This window comes from Erythrolamprus reginae, chromosome 4 (assembly GCF_031021105.1).
Source record: "Erythrolamprus reginae isolate rEryReg1 chromosome 4, rEryReg1.hap1, whole genome shotgun sequence".
Lineage (NCBI taxonomy): Eukaryota > Metazoa > Chordata > Lepidosauria > Squamata > Dipsadidae > Erythrolamprus > Erythrolamprus reginae.
In genome coordinates, this window is record NC_091953.1 from 40,761,028 (window position 1) to 40,788,909 (window position 27,882).

The 27,882-nt window shown below is 36.4% G+C and overlaps 1 protein-coding gene across 2 annotated transcripts in view; it reads right to left on the reverse strand.

The window, feature by feature from the left end:
* Window positions 1-289: 289 nt before the first annotated feature.
* The window catches only part of MORC1 (MORC family CW-type zinc finger 1), a 67,997-nt gene continuing 40,404 nt past the window's right edge, over window positions 290-27,882 (reverse strand). The window contains exons 16-28 of one of the 2 annotated variants that reach the window (XM_070750110.1): window positions 26,767-26,872; window positions 25,819-25,945; window positions 24,277-24,345; window positions 21,665-21,856; window positions 19,536-19,622; window positions 18,964-19,050; window positions 13,532-13,607; window positions 10,662-10,749; window positions 6,619-6,756; window positions 4,631-4,721; window positions 3,929-3,979; window positions 2,951-3,133; window positions 290-842 (exon numbers count right to left, since the gene is read on the reverse strand). In XM_070750110.1, coding sequence (XP_070606211.1) covers window positions 744-842; window positions 2,951-3,133; window positions 3,929-3,979; window positions 4,631-4,721; window positions 6,619-6,756; window positions 10,662-10,749; window positions 13,532-13,607; window positions 18,964-19,050; window positions 19,536-19,622; window positions 21,665-21,856; window positions 24,277-24,345; window positions 25,819-25,945; window positions 26,767-26,872 — 1,394 coding nt within the window. In that variant the 3' untranslated portion in view covers window positions 290-743. The remainder of the gene's footprint in view (window positions 843-2,950; window positions 3,134-3,928; window positions 3,980-4,630; window positions 4,722-6,618; window positions 6,757-10,661; window positions 10,750-13,531; window positions 13,608-18,963; window positions 19,051-19,535; window positions 19,623-21,664; window positions 21,857-24,276; window positions 24,346-25,818; window positions 25,946-26,766; window positions 26,873-27,882) is intronic. The other variant, XM_070750111.1, reaches the window with a different exon arrangement.

Consider the following 27,882-nt stretch of genomic DNA (forward strand, 5'->3'; position numbering starts at 1 on the left):
AATTACTCAAAATTTCTACTACCAGTTCTTCAGAACCTGTTAGAACCTTCTGGATTTCACCCCTGCTTTGCAATTCCAAAACACGATTGTGATGAAGCTGCTGTAAAAGTAGATTGATTGGGTGAAACATTCAATAGATCTTATGCTAAATATTTGTTTGATTTAAAATAATTTTAATATATTAAAATATTCATTATAGTTTGGTTCTGCTTTTAAATAATTGCCATGAATTAAATGTTTCCCGTTATAAGTACATGTCAATTACTTCAGTCAATGACAGTAGTCAATCAAGCTTTAAATTAGCTTTATTTATGAGGTGAAGTAAATTTTAATAACTTGTTATAAGAAACTTTAATTTTCATGCAAAAAAGTTATACACTATTCATGAAATTATTTCAAAACAATAAAAGTAAACAAAATTATTTTAATAATTTCTACATAGTAATAATAATAATTTCACAGTCATGTGAAATACAAATCGTTTAGCAAATTTTTTTTTTGCTAAACTTCATTCATATACTTTAAAGTAAATAGTTATTGGATTGCTTCCAATAATTTCAAAATATAACATAAAAGACAATTTAGAACTTTAGTAGTTAGCTTTATTAACATGAAAGACTTCTTCTGAATAACTGTAGATTATTTACCTTCTGTTATCTGCATATATATCTGCATCTTATATACATTCTAAAGTGTTACATACTTTCCCATTTTCTGTAACCATCAATGTAGATTCATTTATGTCAGAAGTTAGTAGTTGCCGGAACCAATGGATTGATTTCTTGGTTTAAATATTCTTCTAGGATGGTATCGACGTGTTCCAGATTATTTATAACAAGATGCTGAAACAACAGACAGCAAACATGTATTGCTGTTATAGTAACAGCTCCAGAGACAATGAACCTAAATGGCCCTTTGACTAAAACTGTGTATCACAGGCAACTGTTGTATGCAATGGTTTTCTTAGAATGGGAAAAGTAACTAGAAAAAAAATTATTCAGACATTTGATTGTGTCTCCCAAACTTCTGATACTTCTGTGTTCTATCGCATCTCAGACATTAACACCCTTGAAAATGTTCAAAGATACTTCACCAGAAGAGCCCTTCACTCCTCCACTCAAAATAGAATACCCTATGAGACTAGACTTTCAATCCTGGGCCTAGAAAGTTTATAACTAAGACGCCTTAAACAAGATCTAAGTATTGCCCACAAGATCATATGCTGCAACGTCCTGCCTGTCGTCGACTACTTCAGCTTCAACCACAACAACACAAGAGCACACAACAGATTTAAACTTAATATTAACCGCTCCAAACTTGACTGTAAAAAATATGACTTCAGTAACCGAGTTGTCGAAGCGTGGAACTCATTACCGGACTCCATAGTGTCATCCCCAAACCCCCAACACTTTACCCTTAGATTATCTACGGTTGACCTATCCAGATTCCTAAGAGGTCAGTAAGGGGCGAGTACAAGTGCACTAGAGTGCCTTCTGTCCCCTGTCCTATTACTCTCCTATATATCCTATATCTCTTCTTCTATTCTTTCATTGATATATTCTATTCCTATATATATATGTATATGTATATATATATGTATGTATGTATGTATGTATGTATGTATGTATATACTGTATATATATATATATGTGTGTGTGTGTGTGTGTGTGTGTGTATTCTATTCCTATATTCTATATATTCTATTCCTATATATTCTATTCCTATATCTTCTTTTCTATTATTTCTCAGATATATTTTACTATGAGTATCTCCTCTATAACCTTCATCATGTATTTTACTATGTGTATATTGATATATACTCACTAAAACCCTCATTGTGTATTGGACAAAATAAATAAATAAATAAAATAAATAAATAAATCCTAATCTTGTAATGCTAGATATGAACATTCAATTAGATCTGAATTTTCATTATTAATAGGGCTTAGGAGATAGCTTCATCAGTTGTTCCAACTACGTAGACAGAACTTACAGAGTTGGGCAGCACATTCATGTTATAACAGATTGCAGTTTTTATTCAGCTTTAAAGTTTAAATAAGAGTAATCTCAATCAGAAAAACAGCAGCCAGAAAAAATATTTTCATCCGAAGACCCCCTTCTGTTTTGCAAATAATTATTTCCTTTTCTGAACAGCTTTTTAATATTCTGGCCTAAGTTTGGAGACGTATATGTTAAGACCTGTATGTCTTAACATATAGGTCTTATATGCAACATATAGGTCTTATATGTAACATATATGTTGCATATAATTTATATTGGAAATTATATAATTTTATACCTGATATTATTATTTGTATCTTTTAAAATGATTTATTATATAATGTCTGTTATTTCTGTGAAATAATGATGCAGCTTTAGTGCAAAGTTATCTTAAATTGAATCACCTGTATTAAAAATTCTAATAGAATCAATAGTAATATTCAAATTAAAAATATTGAATATAGGATTCCATTTTATTTTGTTACACTGTTGTATAAAAATAACTATTTAAGAAAGAATTTTAAGGATCAGCTTTTCTAATGTTTTAAAAAATATTCTATGTATCAACTAATACATAAAGATAGAGATTAGAAATATCTGCCAATAATTTAGTTAATCATTTACGTTTTAATTTATATTTTGATTAAATTAATATATTCTGCTGATTGGGGAAAAGATTTTCCTTTTTCCTTTAATATTTCAATGGAAACAGCATTTGCCAAATAAATAGCATTTTAATATTTTTAATATTTTCATTTTTCATTGGTTATGATTTTAGAACATAAATAGTCCATAAACCTTTAAAAAAAAATTTCCTTGGGTTCCTACAAGTCTCATTTGGATTGCAGCCCTGTTGGAAATATTGAAATGATAATACTGAAATATAACTTTTGCAGAAATAGAATGTGTTTTATTGCATATAATATTGCAATTGAATAATAGCACTTACAGGATTTTTTCTTGATAGCAACGTGGCTATTTTTCTCCTGAGCTGTTCAAGCTTTATTTGGATTGCTTTTACTTGCTCTTCGCGTAGATATATTTCTCTTTCAGTGGCATAGACTTTTTGAAAGCAATGTTGTTCTTCATACTGGAGTTTTTGTGAAAGTTGTCTTTGATACTGTGAGAAATACTGAAATATATGCTTAGATGTTTGTAATTATCAATCAAATACAATGAATACTTCAGTTTCAACCACAACAACACACATACACAAAATAGATTCAAAGTCAATGTAAACCACTTGAAACTCAATTGCAGAAAATACGACTTCACCAGCAGATTGGTCAATGCATGGAATGCACTACCCGACTCTGTGGTTTCCTCCCCAAACCCCAAAAACTTTAACCTTAGACTGTCTACAGTCGACCTCACCCATTCCTAAGAGGTCTGTAGGAGATGTGCATAAACGCACCATCGGGCCTACCAGCCCTGTCTTACTGTCCTATTGTCCAACTTTATCTATACTACTTTGCTTTTGTTTATGTTTATACCATACCTATTGTATTGTACACATTTTGACAAACAAACAAACAAAAAAGTAAAGCTAACTTACTGTGCCCTTTCATGCTCTCCTTAAGTTAAGCATATACAGAGAATACAGATATGGGTATTTACTTACTGAAGTCTGAAAAATTTTTAGATTAGAAAAATATTATCTGTATTCACAAAACAAGGACCAGTACAAATTAGAGAAGATGGTTTTCAATGGCAAAATTAAGGGAATAAGAGTTGCAGCATATCATTCCAACAGAATTTGCAACAATGCTAGCGGCCGAATAATAGTCTTACATATGTAATTCTTTTAGTATTGATTAAGCATGCTATGAATCTCATGAATTGCATTTTATTATTATTTTTGTCGAGAATATATCTATTACCAATGTTAAAAATCAGTTTAGATAATATTTGTCATATTTTGTTTTACCTGATCAATGGATAAAATGACAGTCTTATTGTGATCCCAATGTCCTTTTAACTATTTTTACAAAAATGAACAAAAAGAAAAATAAGAAAACGTTATCACATAGCTTAATCAAATCATTTCTACTTTTAACAGTAGAAGTATTTCAGAAAGAATCAAATTCATATTAGACCCTAATAGAGATTAAGGTATTAGACTAGGAGCTGGGAAACACAAGTTCTTATCTTGCAACATCTACAAAAGCCAGATGATTAACTTTTGGCATCCCTAGGAAGAGATAATTGGAAATTACTTCTAAAAATATTTTCAAGGAAATTGCATGGACTTGTCTATGTAGTCACCAGGAATCAAAACTTACTCAAAGTCACCAAAACACACACAAACAAAAGAAGAAAGATCTAAAAATGTCTTAGACAATCATGGAGCGGAAATTTTAAAAATAATAAATGAAATAAATGTGGGCTTCAAATACTAAGTGGCAGCCAATAAGCGGATGGCAAAAAATGTTTTATCAATGAATTTTGTTCAGATGTCTACAGTGGTGTTGCAATAGAACTCCAAGGTCATAAATCCCTTCATTCAGCACCATCATAACTTTTAATGGTTGCTGAATAAATGGTGTTGGGTGAGACTACCAGTAACTATGTGATATTGTCACATACACGTTGACACATTTATTTTAATATAATTTAAATATTCACTCACATTGAACATAGATAAAACATCTTCTGGGCCCATGGAGGCAATATGTTCTCTTGATTTATCACATTCAGGTAAAAAATAGAGCAATATTTCTCTGAAAAGAAAACAAAGTATTGCAGCAAAATAAAGAGCCATACATGTCAGTCATTACATGGTTTTAGAAACATCATGAAGGAGAAAATCTTCTCATGTCCCTTTTAAAAGGGAAAATACGTACATACATGCTTGCTTCTTTCTAGTGGTAAGAATGGTATTCTGAAGGACTCAGAATCCAGACTTAGTACCATTTATTCTAACTTATAAGAATCTATTTTAGGCAATTGATAAAGTAAAAACATTTCAAAATGGCAATACCATACAAATCTGTTAGTCTTAAAGAGCCCCAGAGTTCTTTATTGAAACCTGGATAATAAATATCCACTATATATTTAACTGCAGTATTTAGGTATTCCTATATTCAACTGAAATTACTGCCATTTTTACAACATTCCAATCCTTAAAAACTACACTTCATGAATTAACACATTAAAGCAATAATGAATTGCTTTTAAAAATCCATTTAACCAATTTGGGTTTTTACTTAAAGGAGTAAAAAAAATATGAATTTCTGAGTTTCTATTCCTATTCCAAAGGAGTTCTGTGTGGTAATTAGCACCTCGGGGAGCAATTAGCAGCTCAGGAGGATTTTTCTCCTAGGAAGAAAATGAGTAAGGTCTTAATATTGCATTAAGACTGGTTGTATTGTCAGTATGCTGCAGTGATTCCTCATTTGTAAAACACATCCAAAATAGAGTGGGTAATGCAACGGAGTTAACAAAAAAGTACAATTGTATTTTTTCAAAAATGCTCTGTTTAAATTATGTGTGTCTGAAAATATAATTCCTTTGATTACTAAGTAAAATACAAAGGTACAATATCTCCCACTACACCAATTTTAATTGTGGCTCTTACTGAAACAAGTCACTGAAGAATTTTATATAGGGTATTAGAAACATAGAAACATAGAAGTCTTACGGCAGAAAAAGACCTCATGGTCCATCTAGTCTGCCCTTATACTATTTTCTGTATTCTATCTTAGGATGGATATATGTTTATCCCAGGCATGTTTAAATTCAGTTACTGTGGATTTATCTACCACGTCTGCTGGAAGTTTGTTCCAAGGATCCACTACTCTTTCAGTAAAATAATATTTTTTCATGTTGCTTTTAATCTTTCCCCCAACTAACTTCAGATTGTGTCCCCTTGTTCTTGTGTTCACTTTCCTATTAAAAACACTTCCCTCCTGGACCTTATTTAACCCTTTAACATATTTAAATGTTTCGATCATGTCCCCCTTTTCCTTCTGTCCTCCAGATTATACAGATTGAGTTCATTAAGTCTTTCCTGATACGTTTTATGCTTAAGACCTTCCACCATTCTTGTAGCCTGTCTTTGGACCCGTTCAATTTTGTCAATATCTTTTTGTAGGTGAGGTCTCCAGAACTGAACACCGTATTCCAAATGTGGTCTCACCAGCGCTCTATATAAGGGGATCACAATCTCCCTCTTCCTGCTTGTTATACCTCTAGCTATGCAGCCAAGCATCCTACTTGCTTTTCCTACCGCCCGACCACACTGCTCACCCATTTTGAGACTGTCAGAAATCACTACCCCTAAATCCTTCTCTTCTGAAGTTTTTGCTAACACAGAACTGCCAATGCAATAATCAGATTGAGGATTCCTTTTCCCCAAGTGCATTATTTTACATTTGGAAACATTAAACTGCAGTTTCCATTTCTTTAACCATTTATCTAGTAAAGCTAAATCATTTACCATATTACAGACCCCTCCAGGAATATCAACCCTTCTCTTCTCTGATTCCACAGAATTCAACTATACTTTTAAGTGGCCATTTCAACTGGTGTGAAATTCAGCCTAAAATATGACTTTGTACTTATTTACAAGCACACACAGTAAATGTAGATTCCTTTATATACTTTCTGAACACTCACTTGATATGAGATGTTAATATCTGAACCACCTTGGCTTTAGTGTCGCTCTGGGAATTTTCAGTTAGGTGTGAAACTTCAATTGACTCCTCTCCCACAATAAAGACTTGATCTTCGTCTTCTTTTGTAGTTTCTGTGGATCTATTAAATAAAAACATTATAGGCCTCATTACAAATATTAAATTATAACATTATTCCCAAAGTAAGCAGATAAGAACCACATTGAAAACGCAACATTAAATTCTAATTAAAAGAATCAGGTTGTGCAGTTTTTAAACCATCTCTATTTAATACTCTAGACAGCTCCTGTTATTCAATGAACACTAAGCCAAATTAACAAATAATCTGATAGGGCTTAAGTTGCTATATTTATCTCAGTAGGATACTAGGTCTTGGAACAAGCCCTGCAATATTATTTACATTTCTAAGATTGTTAGGTCTTGGATTGGCATTTTGTTGCCTGTTCAAGAATGCTCAGTGAAACTGAAATTTACAAATCCAGGTCATTTTCTCAATCTGTTTACGTTTTCAATGCACAATATTTCTTGTCTATAGGATGCCAGGTAAATCACAAAAATTTAGCTCTCTATAAAATCAAGCAGGGCATAATAGAGGTTTTCGATCAATTAGGTATTACTGTTACTAAAAAAACCCAAAGAAATATCTATATTTTATTGTGCGTCTTATATTAAGGATTAAATTTTTCATTATTTTCAGGCAAGCAACACAAAAGATCAGAGGGTCTCAATCTAATATCTTTGGAGCTTTTCAAAACTAGCTGAAGAATTTTAATAGTGGAAGATAAGTTTTTAAAAATTGCCTATAATTATATTAACTATATTCAATAACATACTGTAATTAAAATTCAATTTAAAATAAAAGGAAAAACAGTTTTTTGCTGTGTTTTACCCACTTTTTCTTTTCTTGGTTGATCCATTTTGGGAGGGAATATGGCTTCCAACACTTAGAAGCTACATATGATTTTTTAAATTAAAAAACAAACCAACCCAAAAAGATATCATGAGAGAGGCAAATTAAATAAAAATAAAAATAAAATTTGGAATTAAAATTATTGGGAGAAAAAATGAATTCATTTATGGTGATGAAATTACTTTGTTGCCTGGAAGAGAAGAAGACTTAAGGAATCTTTAATTGAAGGTAAAAGAACATAGTGCAAAACTGGTCCTCAATAGCAAAAAATAAACAAACTAAAACCCAAGTTTATATCTAATGTCAGCCCAAGGCAAGTAAGTAGAGAAGTAGTTTTTATTATTTTATTTTATATTTTAATCTCACATTTATCCCTTTTATAATCAACTCATGATTGCAAACATACCCAGTATCTTTTCTTCCTCCTATTTCCCGCCATAACTGCAACTCTCTGAGTTGGCTGAGAGAGAGCAACTAGCCCAAAGAAACTAATTTTATCTTCCTAGACTCAAAAATTCATAGATAGGTTGACTGCAGCTATGAAGAGATGTATTTACTGCTTAGGAGAATGTAAAACAAGACTTCACCAGAGTATTAATAATGAAGCATTAATTAATGAAGCATCAATATAACTTAGATGTTTTTGATACATCTTTGGAAAATATTATCTCAATTCACTTTTTATCCTTTTGGACTTAGTGTTTGCTATGTGAGGCCTTCACTGTGGCATGAACAGATCAGGGGTGGGCTACTGCCCGGAAGGAGAGGAATGCAGTGGGGTAGCGAAAATGGAGCTCCATCCCAGAGCACCCAATTTGCACTGAAAGATGTTGAAAGAAAATGCAGGGCGTCCTGCATAAGCCATGCCCACAGTGTGGTAGTAAAAACTTTGATAGCCCTTCACTGAAACACACATGCGCGCACACGCGCGCGCACACACACACACACACACATTTCTTTATGTCACAGTGAAGGCCTCACATAACAAACACTTACTAACTCCAAAAACATATATAGTAATCTTCTTATGTTCTATATATATTTATATTATATATATTTATTGGATTTGTATGCCGCCCCTCTCCGCAGACTCGGGGCGGCTAACAACAGTGGTAAAACAACATGAACAATCCAATTAATAAAAACAACTAAAAAACCCTTATTATAAAAACCCCAAACATACACACAAACATACCATGCATAACTTTTAGTAGCCTAGGGGGAAAGGATAACTTAACTCCCCCATGCCTGGCGACAAAGGTGGGTCTTAAGTAATTTGCGAAAGACAAGGAGGGTGGGGGCCGTTCTAATCTCTGGGGGGAGTTGGTTCACTGGAGAAGGCACAGATACTTGGCCAAACCAAATACAATAAAAAAGAAGCAGCAATAGAAGGCAAGATACTGTATCTGTATTACTGTATTTTTGTAATATATGACACACCTAGAATTGACAGGTGAAAAACAAGGAAAAAAGTATTCCGAACCAAATGGTGTAGTAAAATATTATTTAATAAAATACCAGTGTAGTAGAATACTTTTTACAACAACGTACACTTTTTACTAACTTCAAACTTGACAGGTTTAAGACTTGTGCACTTCAACTCCCAGAATTCCTTTTCCAGTCATGCTAGGTCAGAAATGGGAATTGAAGTCCACAAGTCTTCAACTTGCCAAGTTTATATACCCTTGCACCCTAATCCCTTACTCAGGGGTTTTCAAACATGCCAGCTTTAAGACTAGTGAACTTCAACTCCCAGAATTCCTGCTCCAGTCATGCTAGATGGGGTAATTAGAAGGCACAAACAGCCCAATTTTTATGAAAAATGGGTCGCTTTTCTCCCATTTATTTTTTCATAAAAATTGGGTGGACGGAGTCTGGGAAGCCTGCAAAGTGCTACTGAGGACTGTGGGAAGGCAAAAATGGCTCCATTCTATGACAAACTGACCTTATAATTACCCAATCTAGCATGACTGGAGGAGGAATTCTGGGAGTTGAAGTTCATTAGTGTTAAAGCTGGCAACCCCAGACTCTTTGCCCACCTCATTTTCATGGAAAAAGGGGCAAAAATGGCCTGTTTTTCACTGCTCCCTAGCACCCAAGAGCTCTCTGCAGGTGTGGGGTGGAGCTTCGAGACAGCAGAAATGGCTGCATTCAGTGTATAAGACGCACCAACATTTCCACTCTTTTTTTTGGGGGGGGGGGTGCGACTTATACTCCAAAAAATATGGCATATAAATATACCTATGACAGATATGGAAATTAACAAATGATATCCACTGGGTAACAAAGATTTGGAAGTAATTGAATAACAATAAGTTGTTTACACAAGTCTCCTGAAAAGCTTACCCTTTCTATTCTATTATCCCTTTTTGGTTTTTTTCTGGAGGAGACATGCTTAAATGTATACAGCAAACTGAGGATGTGTGAGCAGCCATATCATTCATGCATGACTTTCAAAGAAATTGCTTTATGAACATGCATGGTTAGCGATGCTTTCAACAAATAAAATTGAAATCTGGCTTTAACTGCACTGAGAATTAACATGCATCAAGACAAAGCATCAAGAGTTTTAAAAATAATTTAATATGAAACATATATACTACTTTATTATATGCCACATATCTAATTTTTAAAATTAATCACAATTCTAATTAATAAGTAATACATTTTCTTTGCAATAGTATTTGTTTTGTACAATCAGAAATAACTTAGCGGAAAATTCTGCTTGAGTCCTTATATGTCAAAGCATGTTTACCTCTGATCTAGCAGAATTAATATTAAATGTGATACTTTATATGCAATTAAAACAATACCTTTGTTCGGTCTTCCTTGTCATGAAAAATATTGCAATGTTATATAGAGTATGTTTTCACTTATTCATTAATTTCATATCTTGACTTTCCTCTAGCATTTTTAAATTACATACACTGCATTACATTCTGTGACACGCCCCCCTCAAAAAAAGCCCACCATGTATGTAGTAGATTGGGCTGAGTAACCATTCAAAGCCATGTAGTGCAGTTCTGTGGCTAAGTTGGAGTTGATCGATTCTAACAAGAAAACGTACTAATAGCAGAAATCCAGAATTTGTCTACTAAATGTTCCAGTATACTCACCTTTTTGAGTTTGCTGATAGCATAGATTTTCCATGCTTGTTTAGACCAAGGACACTGTCAACTGTCTCTTCACACTGTTCTTGTTTTTCTTCATTTGGTTTAAACATTTAAGACAATAATAAAAACAGTTATTAATCATGGATTTAACCAGATGGGCAGGATAAGAAAACTGGAGAACTTTCTGTAAGTTGGGATTTTGAAAAAAAAAATGAGTGAAAAATGAAGTTATGTGTTAATTGGTTATATTAGCCGATAAGTGGTACAAAAATTTGAACTTGGTCATAGCTTGACCAACATGAGCACATTATGATTCCCAGTTATTTAGAACATGAAAAGTTTCGTGTGGAAGTTCACATTTTCATAATATAATTATAGAATGTGCAATACAAACAAAAAAACCCCACAAAAAACACCCAACCCCTATTAAATATTGCACTAAGAGAATACCATATTTTCCTGAAAATAAGATAAGATCCTGTCTTATATTTTTTTGAATCCTGAAATAAACACTTGGCCTTATTGTCATGCACTCAAAAGCCCGACTGGGCTTACTATCAGGGAATGTCTTATATTGGAGGTAACAGGGTAGTGTCTAACTGCTGCAGGGCAGAGAATACTAGAAACCTTTTTGCAATGCTTTTCATTCCTGATCATTCAGTGTTATTAGACAGTAAGAAAAACTTTTCCTTCCCCTTTTAATAACATATATCAATACATATATTATAATATGCAATTAATATCATATTATAATATGCCTATTGTTCTGGTTTCTGGTAGAAGTTTAGTAATTACAAATAACTCTCATTAAATGCATCATTTCATGAATAAAGCAATTCCATTTATTTCTCTGCTCTCTTGTACTCCGACATCAATTGGAAATCTAGCCACATTCCTATCATTCTTTTTCCTGATTAACTTAGACAAGATTTATTTCCTAACTACCTATCTATAAAAAATAGCCACACTGACTAAATACAATACAAAATACTTTGGCTTACTTTAGCGTGGCGAAAAAACCCCTCCATATTTCTTTTCGGCAACGTTGAAACTCCACCCTTCTTCTCCACTAGCCCCCTTACGTGCCAAATACCTCACTACAATATTTAACCCATTTCTCTCAATATCTTCTTCCAGACCTTTGTTCTCTACGTTTCTGAATTCTTCTGAATTTAGGATTAGCCCAGCGTGCATCTGATTCTCCCTCGCTAGATCCTGAACTCATAGCCCCATCCTGTGGCTGGCCTCCCACCTGTTCTACTACCTGTAACCCCGGGCCCCCCACTACTTCATAAACACTATCTGAATCTGAGTCCTCAATATCTTCATCATCCTCCAACTGATCAAGAGTATGTACAACACCTATAATATATATATAAGATTATATTATATATAAAATTGTAGTTTCCTTCTACAATACAAGCATAAAGAATCCTCTGCCGTTTATTCAGTAAACACATTCCAATGGCCATTTTGATGTTTTTATTATACAGTATCCTAGTACAATGATACCTCTACTTACAAATGCCTCTACATACAAACTTTCCTGAGAACGGAATGAAAAAAAAATAAATTTTGGCGCCGGACAATGTTTTGTCCCTATCCCAGATGGAGGGATGGGACAGTGGGGCGAGGAGGATCGGGGGGGGGGCACAGTAAACAGAGCAGGAGACACACATCTCCACTCACCTGCAGGTGGGGAAGGGAGTTTGCGAGGCGTTTGTGAGGCGAAGTTACGGGAGAGTTGGGCTCCACTCAAGGCAACCTGGAATGGAGGTATGGCATCAGCGTCCCAGCTTCGGGATTTGAGGGGAGACTCAGAGAAGCGGGACCACCAACTCGGCCTGGGGGTGCTGAGGAGTGGCGATTCCAGACCATGAGCTGGATGAGAATGGGGGGGGGCAGGTGTGGTCAGGCCGGCTTTGGAGGATCCTGGTGGGCAGCAGTTGCAATTCAACCGGCCGATGGGGAGGAGGTGTGAAGAGGACTTGGAGCGGTTTCTCTCAGACGGAGAAGCCGCACAGGGTTGCCGGGGCTGCCGAAGATCAGGCAGAGGGAGGCGAAGTGGCGGCCGGATTAGGACTCCGGACCGCAACTTCAATTGGCTTCTGCCTCTTTGTCCGGGGAGACAAAGGGGAGCACGTGGTTGTCCCCACGGCTCTGGAGGAGGAAGGGGGGCATCTTGTCCAGCCATTTGGTCCCTGATTCAGCGTCTTCCGCCAGCGGGCATATGACCGGGCTTCCCAACTCTCCTTGGCTGAAAGTGGGCGGACAAGCCAGGCTCTCCCTGCCCACTCGGGTGCCAGGCACAGAGCCAGGAGCCTTGTCTGAATCCGAAGCGCCGGTATTCTCCTTTGCCGCCATCGCCAAAAACTTTCAGGGAGGGTGGAAGCCCTGCTGGTTGACAAGCCACCAGACAGCTTCCCACACGTGTCAATCCACCCAGGAAACTCCCTCCGGGCAGCCTCTGCTGTCTTCCCCCCCTCCTCCACCTGCCCCCAAACAAAGATTCGAATGCCGGTGGTAATAAGGCAAAAGGGGGAAGTTTTGGGATTGCACGCATAATTCACTTTTACATTGATTCCTATGGGAAAAATTGTTTCTCCTTACTAACTTTTCTACTTACGAACCTGGTCACGGAACGAATTAAGTTCGTAAGGAGAGATACCACTGTACTTCAATTTTTTACCTTTTACTCAGAGATCGTATATTAGCAATTGAGCAAGAAAGTGAAAATTCCCAAGTTCTGTCATTTTTCATCCAATAACCCTTCCCCCTGGTCAGTGCATTTGACATGTAAAATAATATCTGGAGGTAAAGATTGTTATCTTTAATCCACATGCAAGAAATTCAGAATTCAACATCAACGGTACCTGTTTTCATTAAAACACATCCTGCAAACAATTTATCCTTCGGTAGATCTTCACTTTCACTATCAGATGATCTAATCTGCAGTAAAACACTTTGATTATAAAGAAGTAGCATGCAAGTCCTAAATAATTAATTTCAACTTAAAATTTATTCTTTGCACACCTTGATTTTTCTTTTTATTATTTACACGTTTTAATTTTTGCATTGGAGGAATAACTATACATTTTCTTATCTACTCTCTTGGAAACTACTAAAGGTTAGAAATAACAGTTTTCTCCATTTATAAAAACAAGTAGGAGACGAGATATTTGCTTTGCTACAAAAATGTGCTCCCTCCCAATGCAAATAACTTTTTTGCTTGTAGTTATTAAGAAGTATTTTTTTAATGATTTCTCCTAATTTGATGCTAGCCAATAAAGAATTATAACTCTTTCTTCAAGGTTTCCTTGGTGTACTATATGTAGAAAAACAACAAAGATTTACTATCACATTTACATTTCAAATGGACTCTGGGAATGCAAACAACATTTATTTTAATCTCTGGTTATTATGCATTTTATGATGCAAATGATTCTTAAGTTATTCTAAAATGTTTGTTTTGCATTATTTCCTGGAAGCCAGTTTTCTTTTCCATATGCTACTTTAAATCAGTCTCCAAAGTGACTCTAAAATAGTACCTTCAAATGCTAATATTCTTTTCTCCCTAGTTAGACTAGTTAACGTAAGTGCAGTAACATAATTAACTGACAATGGTTAATTCTTCTGAGCATCTGCTAATTACACCAGAGTAACAGTTTGGGGACTGTCTTTTTCTTTATTAGAGACAGAATATACAGTATTTCTGATAAACCAAACATCAAGACAGATGAGTCATAAAGTAATAAAAAAGTAAAGAACATTTCAAAGCAGAATTTCAGAAAGTTGGATGTACCCAACTGAGTAACATTATGCTATATTATCTGTAATGAAAACTTTTTTGTTGCAAGGATGTTAAGAAAGAAAGACAAGAGAATGAAATGTTTACTTCTAAGTATGTTGAACAAATCTTTTAGTAGTAACAATCAAAACAAGAATGTGATAGCAATTGGTAGGATCTAGCCATTTATGAATGATCTCATCTCCTTCCTCAGAAGTGAAGTGAGACCTTGCTGGAATGTCAATTCTCTAGTGAGGAAAGAGGAAAACCACTCTGGAAAGTGACAACAAACGTCCAGGGAAAGACAATAGTATACAACTTCTATATAGAAGAAAACTATATGGGTAGTCCGTAGTTACCAAAATTACCAAAAGAGCTAGGGTGGCGCAGTGGTTAGAGTGCAGCACTGCAGGCTACTTCAGCTAACTGCTAGCTATAGTTCAGTAGTTCAAATCTCACCACCGGCTCAAGGTTGACTCAGTCTTCCATCCTTCCGACGTAGGTAAAAAGGGGACCCGGATTGTTGGGGGCAATATGCTGATTCTGTAAACCGCTTAGAGAAGGCTGTAAAAGCACTATGAAGCAGTATATAAATCTAAATGCTATTGGTATAAAACCAAGCTCAGTTTGAGTCTTCATTCATTTGTCAGTGAGTCAAAGTTTACTGTGGCCAAATTCTAGTATAGAATAAAGCAATTAACATCCATTTAAAATTAAAAGAAGAGGATAAAATAGAGAACACAAGCTAAAGAAAAAATATGCAATAATATAACAACTGATTAATCATCTCAAACCCCCCAAATCACCAGGGAAATTCATTCTGTCCCACAGTGGTCTAGGCAAGATCATTCACCACCCATTGCACAGATTATGAAGTAACAGTACATACCCTGCTATTTCCACCCCAAAATTACAGGTGACAATAAAAGGAGCACCAACTCAACAGGTCAAAGTTTTCAGATGCCTTGGAACTGAATTTCAGGCTTCAAGTGCATGAAATGCATATCGGAATTATGTAACTCAGAAGACCCGAAGATTAGCCTCAGCAACTGAAACTTTTTACAGAACAGAAATACCTTTTTATTAGAGCTGTCACTTATAAAATATATGCCCAGTTCTTGTACAGAGCATAACTTGGTCCTTACGAAAATGGTTAAAATTAGAAATTGTGCAATCCAAATTCTTAAGAAATATCCTCCAAGTACCATGCTGGCTCTCTAATGTTATAATGTAATTCTGTGAAACAGGATCAATTAGACTATGTTTAAAAATATGGCTAATTTTCAAGTACTGCTGAAGTTAATGTTTTTCCATCTAGGATTGACCCTCCTGACAAAATCAAGATTTTTTAGCGCCATGTGAAAGTGAAAGCATCTTGATAAAATGTACAGTGGTACCTCAAGATACGAACCCCTTGTCTTACGAACAACTTGTGATACGAACCCGGGGTTCAGAAAAATTTTGCCTCTTCTTACGAACTTATTTCGAGTTACGAACCAGCGTTCGGAGACTGCAGGGAAGCCGCGTGGCTGTTTTAAAAGGTGACAGCCGGGTGGCGGGGCTTCCCAGCAGCCTCCCGAACGCCGATTTGTAACTCGAAAAAAGTTCGTAAGAAGAGGCAAAATTTTTCTGAACCCCGGGTTCGGTTCGGGAGGTTGCTAGGAAGTCCCCCAGCCCGGCTGTCACCTTTTAAAACAGCCGCGCGGCTTCCCAGCTGTCTCCGAACGCCGAACGCGGAAGTTCGTGTTTGGCGTTCGGCTTCGGGAGACAGCTGGGAAGCCGCGCGGCTGTTTTAAAAGGTCATAGCCGGGCTGGGGGGGCTTCCCAGCACCCCCCCGAACCCCAAACTTTTGCCGAACTTCCAGGTTCGGGGTCTGGGAAGCCCCCCAGCCCGGCTGTGACCTTTTAAAACAGCCGCACGGCTTCCCAGCTGTCTCCCGAAGCCGAACGTCAAACCCGAACTTCCGCGTTCCGCGACTGCTGGGAAGCTGCGCGGCTGTTTTAAAAGGTGACAGCCGGCCTGGGGGGCTTCCCAGCAACCTCCCGAACCCTGAACTTTTGCCAAACTTCCGGGTTTGGGGTTCGGGAGGTTGCTGGGAAGCCCCCCAGTCCGGCTGTCGCCGAACGCCTTTTTTTTTGGTTGCACGGATTAATTGACTTTACATTGTTTCCTATGGGAAACAATGTTTCGTCTTACGAACCTTTCGTCTTACGAACCTCCCCCTGGAACCAATTAGGTTCGTAAGACGAGGTACGACTGTACTTTTAAATATCTGCAAGCAAACAACCAAGTTAAGAGAGACAAAAAAACTCCACAATTAACACTGTTTTTTGGTTCTACAGACACAATTTATACTAGTAACAATAGTGATAATGCAGTGGTTCTCAACCGTCTTATGCTGCGACCCCTCAAGTTGTGGTGATTTCCACCCATAAGTCTAGTGACAATTCTCCCAACAGAGCTTTATGCTGATTGGCAGGAAAGACAGAGGGACAAACGCCTGATTGGTCAGATTGTAAAAATATGTTCTAAGATGCCAGAATAGAAGCTTTAGTTCCTAACACCATGGGAAATTTGTCTGTGAAATGGTCATTCAACCCCCAAAGGAGTCCCGACCCCAGGTTGAGAACCACTGTGATGTTTCTATTATTCCTTAGCTTATATTTTATCTTAAACTTTGACTGACTGAAGATTTATTCATTTGATTATTCAAGAAGTGTGATAGCGGAGTACAGTGAACCCTCGAGTTTCGCGTGTTCAAGTATCGCGAAAGGGCTATTTCGCGAGTTTTCAACCAGGAAGTAAACTCCACCATCTGCGCATGCGTGCCCTTCCACGCATGCATAGATGGTGGAGTTTCCCCGCCGGGCAGAGGCTTCCCTGGGTCTTCCCCCTCTTGCCCCCGTAAGACCCCAGCGGCGGCGCGAGCAACGGCGTGGGCGGGCGGGCGGCACGCGCTTGGGGACATCCCAGCTCCGCTCCCCAGCTGGGGAAAGCGCGCGCGTTTGGGGACTCCCTAGATCCGCTCCCCAGCTGGGGAGCGGATATAGGGAGTCCCCAAACGCGCGCGCTTTCCCCAGCAACGCGCGCGCGTTTGGGGACTCCCTAGATCCGCTCCCCAGCTGGGGAGCGGATATAGGGAGTCCCCAAACGCGCGCGCTTTCCCCAGCAACGCGCGCGCTTTCCCCAGCAACGCGCGGGCGGTGGGGACTCCCTAGATCCGCTCCCCAGCTGGGGAGCGGATCTAGGGAGTCCCCAAACGCGCGCGCTTTCCCCAGCAACGCGCGCGCTTTCCCCAGCAACGCGCGCGCGGTGGGGATTCCCTAGATCCGCTCCCCAGCTGGGGAGCGGATCTAGGGAGTCCCCAAACGCGCGCGCTTTCCCCAGCAACGCACGCGCGGTGGGGACTCCCTAGATCCGCTCCCCAGCTGGGGAGCGGATCTAGGGAGTCCCCAAACGCGCGCGCTTTCCCCAGCAACGCGCGCGCTTTCCCCAGCAACGCGCGCGCGGTGGGGACTCCCTAGATCCGCTCCCCAGCTGGGGAGCGGATCTAGGGAGTCCCCAAACGCACGCGCACCCCAGGCGCGAGCAACGGGGTGGGCGGGCAAAGGGCGGGCGGCAGTGGAAGCAAAAACACCATCTGCGCACGCGCAGATGGTGTTTTTACTTCCGCACCTCTACTTCGCTAAAAATCGATCATCGCGTGGGGTCCTGGAACGGAACCCTCGCGATGATCGAGGGTTCACTGTATATAGATTTTGTTGTAAGTGACAAAAATAGTGATTGATTTGCTTTAACCTAGATCTACCCAAAACATATATCAAGATTTAGGGGAAACACGCTGCCCCACCCCCCGAAAATAAACATGACATATTCTTCCACTCAAGAAGATTCCTTCCCATTTTTGTTTACCCAAGCTTAATTTAGCTATTAGAATCAATGTAAAGTTATCTCATGTAGATTCCCTAAATCCTCAAAAGCCCCTCTTCGATTTTGAAAACAGCTCCCATTCCTCCTTTGGAACATATTTAAAAGTACCCTATTTTTTTGAGTATAAAGCGCAGTTTCCTCCCCCCCCCTTTCTCCCCTTTTCAATAGGATGAAAATTTGGATGCGTCTTATACACTGAATGTAGCCCTGCTCAGCCTCTTAAAAAGAGGCCTTTTTTCAGCCTCTGAAACCTCCTTTTGAGAGATTGGGCAAGGCTACAATGGAGGTTTCACAGCATGCAAAAAAGCCTCTGAAATGGAAGTTTCAAAGGGTGTAAAATGCCATTGAAACGGAGATTTTACAGGTTGGAAAAGTAATGCACAGAGCTCACAACCAATGAACCTGTTGCTAAAGTTCACTTCTGGGAACATCTGATTGAGGGTATTCAGGGAGGCCATCCATCCCCCAATCAGCTTTTTTTTAAAAAAATTATCCCCAAAAGCTAAGGTGTGTCTTATAGTCTGAAAATACGGTAATTGTATAGGATCAGACAGAGGAAAAGCAAATCAAAGCAAACAGGCTCTTACATAAATGATTTCTGGCTTGTTCTCTGATTCAATTTTCAATTCAGGCTCTTCACAATACAGCCTCTCAAAAGGTACTGAAGGTGGCATCTGTATGAGAATTATTAACAGTAGGATGAAAATTTGGATGCGTCTTATACATTGAATGTAGCCCTGCTCAGCCTCTTAAATGGAGGTTTCAGAGGCTGAAAACAGCCTCTGAAATCTCCAGTTAAGAGGCCTTTTTTCAGCCTCTGAAACCTCCTTTTGAGAGATTGGGCGAGGCTACAATGGAGGTTTCACAGCATGCAAAAAAGCCTCTGAAATGGAAGTTTCAAAGGGTGTAAAATGCCATTGAAACGGAGATTTTACAGGCTGGAAAAGTAAGGCACAGAGCTCACAACCAATGAACCTGTTGCTAAAGTTCACTTCTGGGAACATCTGATTGAGGGTATTCAGGGAGGCCATCCATCCCCCAATCGGCTTTTTTAAAAAAAATTCTCCCCCAAAACTAAGGTGTGTCTTATAGTCCGAAAATACGGTAATTGTATAGGATCAGACAGAGGAAAAGAAAATCAAAGCAAACAGGCTCTTACATAAATGCTTTCTGGCTTGTTCTCTGATTCAATTTTCAATTTAGGCTCTTCAATATACAGCCTCTCAAAATGTACTGAAGGTGGCATCTGTAGGAGAATTATTAACAATAATTAATGAAAACTGAAAGACTAAAATAAAATAAGAATGGCCTTGCTCAAATTATTCACTAATTTATATTAGTTATAAACAATAAATATACAACCTTAACATTTAAGAAAGCTTCCTATGTTAATTTTTTGCATAAAAGCCCTAAGCTGCTGTCAATTTATTCCACATTGTTATTTTGTTAGTGCTCTTGTTTGATTTAAAATTAGTATTTTTGTGATTTATTAGGCAAATAATAAGATAATACAATGAAACTATGTTTTCCAATGAGCTTCAAATTTACCAACACCATCCCTCACACTAGGCTTCTTATGGTCATAAAATGTGGTCGCGTGTCCATGGGATGGTGCAAATGATTGCAATGTTCCCATGTTTCCAAAGTTCAGGACTTGAATCTGGCTCATCAATCCCTTCTCAAATAAAGCAATCTTTTTAACAGAATCCCATAATGAAAACAAAAATTCACATTGTATTAAAATACAAATGATTAAGCACATGTTAACTATTGTCTGTTGTGGTTAGCTCTGGCCCAGCTCCTGTCCCAAGGACTGTGGATGTGGGGGAGACATCCACATGCTGCAGGCCTGTTTTGCGCCTGGTGGAATCTGCTGATGAAGGCTGCTCTGATCAAGAAGACATGAGTGACAGGGAGGAGGAGAGTGTGGCAGACAGCTCAGAAGGAGATCAATTATCTAGCTCCTCCTTGGATTCAGAACAAGAGTTAATGATACAGCCACGCATGTGGAGAGCGATGCATAGGCAACAACAACTGAGAGATTATTATCAAATAAAATGAGGCCACCTGTGGTTGGGTGGGGCTGTGGTAATTAGTGAGGCTGCTATAAATAGCAGCCTGTGGGTTTGGCCGTTGTGGAGGATTATCTGATCGTTGTGTTTCGTGCCTGTTTTGCTGACTTTGACCTTTGTGTGCTGATTTTTCCCCGCTTTGAAACTAAACCAGAGCAAAGTGTTTCACTTTGTGAAAGAAGAAGGACTGTGAATTGCCTCTCAGCTGCAAGCTAAGTATCACAGAACTGATCAGGGACTTGTACAAATTACCAGTTAGTTTGGAGATGAGTGCTCTTTGCTATACAAAAAGAGGGCTTAGTTTAAGTGAATTTTCATTATAAAGAACATTGTTTTGAATTTTCAAACGTGTGTGTGTCTGAAATTTGTACCTGTGAATTTTCGGAAGGATTCTACGAGAGAGCCCGACAGAACATTGTCACGTGTTTCTTTTCAACATTCTGAAATATACTCATATCCAATGACCTAAATGCCAGAGCCCACTGTAACAACATTGCCAAAAAAGCATTGTTGTTAATCTAATCTTACCTACCTTCTTCTCCAAAAACATTGAACTGCTAACCAGAGCTTACAAAACCAATTCTATCAGACCAATTCTAGAATACAGTTCACCTGTATGGAACCCACATTGCATATGAGACATAAATACAATCAAGAGAGTCCAGAAATATTTTACAAGAAGAGTCCTTCACTCCTCCTCTCGCAACAAAACACCTTGCTCCACCAGACTTGAAATGCTGCGATTAAACAATTTACAACTATGTTTGCCTCCGATCTGATCTAACAATAGTTCATAAAAATCATATACCAAAATGTCCTTCCTGTTAGTGACTACTTCACCTTCAACCGCAACAACACATGAGCATGTAATAGATTCAAACTTAATGTAAACCGCTCCAAATTAGATTGCAGAAAATATGACTTCAGCAATAGAGAGATCAATGCGTGGAACACATTACCTGACTTTGTGGTTTCTTCCCCAAACCCCAAAATCCTTAACCTCAGATTGTCTACAGTTGACCTCTCCCCTTTTCTAAGAAGTTTGTAAGGGGCGTGCATAAGTACACCATTGTGCCTACCGTCCCTGTCCTATTATCTTCTTTCATCATTACTTACCACTTATGTTATGCTTATACAAACTACAATCCTATACTTGTTTGACAAAATAAATAAATAAATAAATAAATAAATAAAATTACATAAATAAATATTATACCTTTGGCATACTGTGATCCTTTCTGTGTTCCATTGTGGATTTTTTTTCATTCTGATCAAAACAACGTGTCCTTGGTGAGCAAGCTGTTTGCGTTGCCAATGCCCGCTTTCGATAATTTGATTGTTTCATATCCTTACTTGCATTTTTTATAGCCAGGTGTCTGTCAGCTTGAGATGAATCTTTATTAAAAGTCTATAAAAAGAAATGCAAGAAAGAGATAATACTGAATTCTACCAAACTTATATATAAAGGTCTAAACATCTATAACACAACCAAATCTTTCAGAATCTGAAAGTATATAGGAAAAAAAGGGGGGGAAATTTTGTAAGCAATCTTGTTACTCCCTTTGTTCACCAGACACACAAAACTGTTGTTTTAGCAAATGATTTTGGATAATTTACGATTCAGGCGATATGTCTGAAATTAATATAGATTAAGATTTAGGTAATAATATACAATATAGCAATGTAAACGAGTATGTTGAAACAACAAAATAATATAAAAATAGCTGTAGCAATAGTGTCAATGGATAGGTTGGCAAATATGTAAATCGTTGAGTGTTTAAGATTTGATAAAGAATTGTAACTATGAAAATGACATTTATATGTCTGTATAGGTGGTGTTTTGTTTATGTTTGTTTTGTGGTATTTATGTCTTTTTTCTTAATGTAATAAAGATTATTTAAAAATAAATAAATAAGAAGTCTTCTGGCAGACATTTTTTTCAGACAAGGAAAAAAACCTCACAATCCTATATCATCTTTAAGCCTGGATTTGGATATTCTCTAAAGTCTCAATTCATTCAGTTCCTTAGTTTGGTTCTTGGGGAAAAAGATGGCCCTAAAATTACATAATTTTGCAAATTTGTTTAATGTAGGGGTTCCAAACTCCCAGCCTCAAATATTACTTGGCCTTGAGCCATATGGAACTGGCCTAAAGAAGTGGTAGGCAAGCATCTACATGCATACATCCCCAACTTGCGTGAGTAGTAGACAAACACATGCAATGAATGCTTGGGCCCACCACTTGTGCTGACCTGTCTCCTCTCTCTCTCTGATAGTCTACAACAGTGTTTCCCAATCTTGGCAACTTGAAGATGTCTGGACTTCAACTCCCAGCATTTGCTAGCTGGGGAATTCTGGGAGTTGAAGTCCAAACATCTTCAAGTTGCCAAGATTGGGAAACCTTGGTCTACAAAGCAGGAAAGGTTGGGGAACTCTGATTTAATGTACTGAATAGCCTGACATTCTATGTTTCTACTGGTTGTATCTGCATAGGATGGACATAATTATTTATTTCCTATTGGATAATTGCTTGTCTAAGTAGAAATTAGCATAGTAGTGTTCAAATTTTTGCTTTTTTTACAAACTGGGACTGCAAAATAAGGTCTACTCTTGGTTTCTAAATCGCAATTTAACTTTGTAGCCCGTAAAAATAAGTTTTCTAACAAATTATTCCTCTCATGTACTTGTGGCTGATGCAGTTTTAGTTAATTAAGGAAATACATTTCCACATAAAGACAAAATACATAATTATAACATACCTTAAATACCATATTTTCCAGAGTATAAGACGCACTGGAGTATAAAACAAACTGGAGTATAAGCCACACCTTAGTTTTTTGGGGGGAAACTAGGGGAAAAACAATCTGCCTACCAAATATTCATCAGGCTAGCATGCTTAGTCTGGTCAGCTTCAGCACATTATTTTGTCCCGATTAGGGCTTAAAAAAACCTTATTCGGAGGGAGTAATGAAAGAGCTTGCAAGCTGGGAACATTGTTAGTACCTGATTAGTGCTGGAAAAACATTCTTTGCAGAAGTAACTATGAAAGGGCTTGCAAAGTATGAGCTGGGAAGATCATTAGCACTTAGTTAGGGCTGAAAAAAAGCTTCGAAAAAGCTACATTCAGAGTATAAGACTCAACCAAAATTTCAACCTATTTTAGGGAGGAAAAAGGTGTGTCTTACACTCCGAAAAATAAGATATGTAGAGTAGACCCTGCGCCTTCATATGTATATTTGCATACATAAATGAAGGTATCTGTTTTGTTGACTATAGAATATTTGGTGCACAGGATTAAACTGTAGAATTCTTAGTGTTGTCTGAGTTTCTTAGTCAAATATAATATGGTTGATAAAAGTAGAAATAATTACATAACATGCTTTAGAAAAAAATTAACTTAAATTCAAAATATTGTCAATTATCAACAACTAAGTGTTGATAATTGACAATATTTTGAATTTCATTTAATTTTTTTCTAAAGCATGTTTTGTAATTATTTCAACTTTTATCAACCATATTATATTTGACTAAGAAATATTGAAATAGATTTATCAAATGGACTATAATATGAATAATTATGTATTGGTACATATTAATATTTATTTTTGTGTTACTTTTTTCCCTTCTGAGTTTAATCTAAATAAGGTTTAGATTTTCATTCTAAGCTACAGCTGTTCTGTTAAATTTTTAAAAGCATAGGGATGCATTTCCAAATAAGATTAAACTATGCATTAGGTTCAGTTCTGAAGCTTATCTCTGATTTCTATTGATAGTAATGACAAATATTCCTAGGAAAGTTATATATAGATTTGCAATCCAGATTACTCACATTCTTAGCAGGAATTTTGCTGTCATGTGTACACTTAGAAAATTTATGTGGTTGAATCAAATGAAGTTGCTGTAAAAAATACACAAAAGTAAGGTTTCTGTTTTTACTTTTTATTCTTTCAAATAACAACTTTATTATGAATGGGGAAACTAAGGGGAAACAATCCTATTTGCCACCTTGAACGCTCACTACGTACAAAGGCAGAATATCAATCAAACAAACAATGACATCCCTAGATGGTATATAAAAACTTTCTATTCCTTATCACAATGCAGATAGAAATAGAAGTTTAAAAATATTACAGTCAGAGTGTTCGTGATTTTGTGATTTCCCCTGAAGTACCTTTCAAGGTTTATAGAACATGTCTGGAAGTTTGGAATACAGGTTCTCTAACCCAACTATATAACTTATTTAGAAAGTCCTTTATCAACAGGAGTAGGAATCACTATTGGACCAATATCCTGACTGTAGCATATTCCCTACGTGCTCCTTTGGGACAAATATTGGGGACTGCAGTTCAAGGAATTTTTTTGCCTTTTCTATGCATTTAGCATGGTCATCTTATCTTCTTGAGTATCTTAAAAATGAGTTAAACTTCCGCCGCCCCGAGTCTGCGGAGAGGGGCGGCATACAAATCTAATTAATAATAATAATAATAATAATAATAATAATAATAACAACAACAACAACATTTGCCACAAATTCTCATTCTAAAATGTTTCTGAGACATTTTGAAATGTATTGAAAAAATACAGAAAGTACAGAATTTATATGAGCAAATCCTTCTATTGTACTTATTTCTACCAAATATATTATATTTAGTTATATAACAGTCCATATAACTTCTGTCTCATTCTAATAAAAGCTACAAAAACAGCAGACATTTATAAAAGCATCTACACTACAAGTATACAGCCCCATACTCTTTGTCAACTTTCTCCTCCTTTCTTTCATTTTAAATGGAAATTGATCCATTTCATCTATATATGCAGCTTTCAATATATGAGACACACATACTGTACATGTATTTACATTTCGTCATGCTGCATAATAGGAAGATAATGTATAGTCTAGTTTTCTGCTTTATGTGAAGTGGGTTAGATCAGCAATCTCCAAACTTTCCGGCTTTCTGGACCAGATGGCGGAGAGAGGGAATAGCTACACATAAGCACAAATGGGTCTGTGCATGCATGCGGTTGTGCAAATGCAACTATGCGCATACATGAGCTCACCTACTATTTCTGCAGCCAGTTCTGAAGAGGCTAAGGCCTGGCAGTTGCCTGCAGCCCAGCGGTTGGGGATCCCTGGGTCAGATAATTCTTAGATGGCCCTAGCAAATTTCTAGCAATTTGATGCTTTTGAGATGCCATTTCAATTTTGTATTCAAAATCATCTATTTTCCAAAATACCAAAATTTTAATTATTCAAGATGTATGTAGAATTTTATATTATTTAATTAAAAAATGATATTGTTTAATTCTACCCAGGTAAATTATGGAACAAAGCATATTGATCTCTTTGATAATGTATATTATAGCTCACCAGTTTTTCCATTTTCCTTTTATTTCTCTGAATGGAATCAATTAGTAGCTTTGCTTTGTCATTCAAATAATCAGTTGGGTTGAATGTGCCCAAAGGAATTTTGGGCAAATTCTCTGGTACACTGCACCTTTCAAATTGCAAGAAAAATACATTATTTATAGAAATAATTATGGTCTCCTCTTTATGTTTTGTCTTGGACAAACTATTTTGCAAATGAGTGGGACAATTTTAGCTGAATAGCTTTGCACATGGTTTTAGGCTACTCATAACAAAAGACAAAACCCAACATCACTGATCATGGGCATTTGTATTTTTATATGTGCATATATATAGTAACAAACAAATGAAAATATAACTCAAATGTGTACTTTATACAGTACTGCATGTAAGATGTTTGGTATTAATATTTTATTATTCTGACCTAGTATTCCATGAGCTATGTACAAAATGCTGCACTTAATATCTTAATGTTGTCTTTCCATCATTTCTGATATTACTGTTTGAACAAATATTGCTCCAAATATTTTGTTCTACCTTTTCTGATGGTATTTAAACATTCAACCAAGAATATTTACTCAATAAAGGTAAATGTTTTGTTAATCATAAAGAACAGAAGCTTCTTTGAACACTTGCTCTTCACAACAATTCCTATAGTCAGTTTATAATAGTAATGTTCTTTATCAAAATGACCAATTTTAAGTGATTTGCTTGTTAAGTACTGCTATTGACTTTAGGAACACGCCTACTATAGACTTAAATAGATTTGTATTATAAAGTATTTATAAATATAATGAGCTTGAGAGACATAAAATATAGTTGGTATGAATATAAAAATAATTACAAGTCTGATGTCTTATTAGGATCATGTATACTTAATGGAATAGTGCAGAGGAAAGGAACTCTGCTGGTAGTGAAAGAGCGCAGATTTATTGTAATATCACTACTTACTTATTTTCTAGAAAGTTGGGATTTTTTTCACAGTGCCAGATGTCATGATCAACTTCATTATTTATTTCAGTATTAAGTGACAAGAATCTCCATTTAAGGCAAATATCTAATGAATTAACATAATTAATCCAAAATTAATTATAAATTTGATTTTATATGGAACTTTAAACCTCTATCATTTATTTTATTAGGAACTTGAGAAGTTTTTGGAGAAGAGCAGTATACAAATCTTAAATAATAGTAATAATAATAATAATAATAATAATAATAACAACAACAACAACAACAATAACAACAACAACAATGTATCATAAATCTGAAAGTATTACTAAAGATATGGATGTCCCCTTCAGAATAATACTACTATTATCTGAAATAAGCTTAGAAACATCTAATGAATCTAAAATTAATTATAAAGTTAATTTTACATGGAACATTAAACCTCTATCATTTATTTTATTAGGAACTTGAGAGGTTTTTGGAGAAGAGCAGTATACAAATCTAAATAATAATAATAATAATAATAATAATAATAATAATAATAATAATAACAACAACAACAACGTATCATAAATCTGAAAGTATTACTAAAGATATGGATGTCCCCTTCAGAATAATACTACTATTATCTGAAATAAGCTTAGAAACATCTAATGAATCTAAAATTAATTATAAAGTTAATTTTACAGGGAACATTAAACCTCTATCATTTATTTTTTTAGGAATTTGATACCTATATCATAAATCAGAAAATATTACTAAATATATGGAATTTTATTTCAGATAATAAACTATTATTATCTGAAATTAACTTAGAAACATTTGAGTGCATGAAGTAGTTTCTTTCAAGTTGAAATAAAAACCGGGTAATCACATCTAGATTGACTTCCTGGAAGTCAATAAGGAAGCAGTTTGCTACTATCCTTTTTTAATCCCGTTTCACCTAATATTTCCATCCAAATATGAATCAAAACCTAAGCTGACTAAGTATTATCAAATATGCAATACTATTCACAGCTGAAATACATATTTAAAGAGCATTTTCCCAGATCTCTGGATTTCATTTAATCTTTGAATCACATGCCACGAGTTACATGCAATAAAAATCAGTAGGGA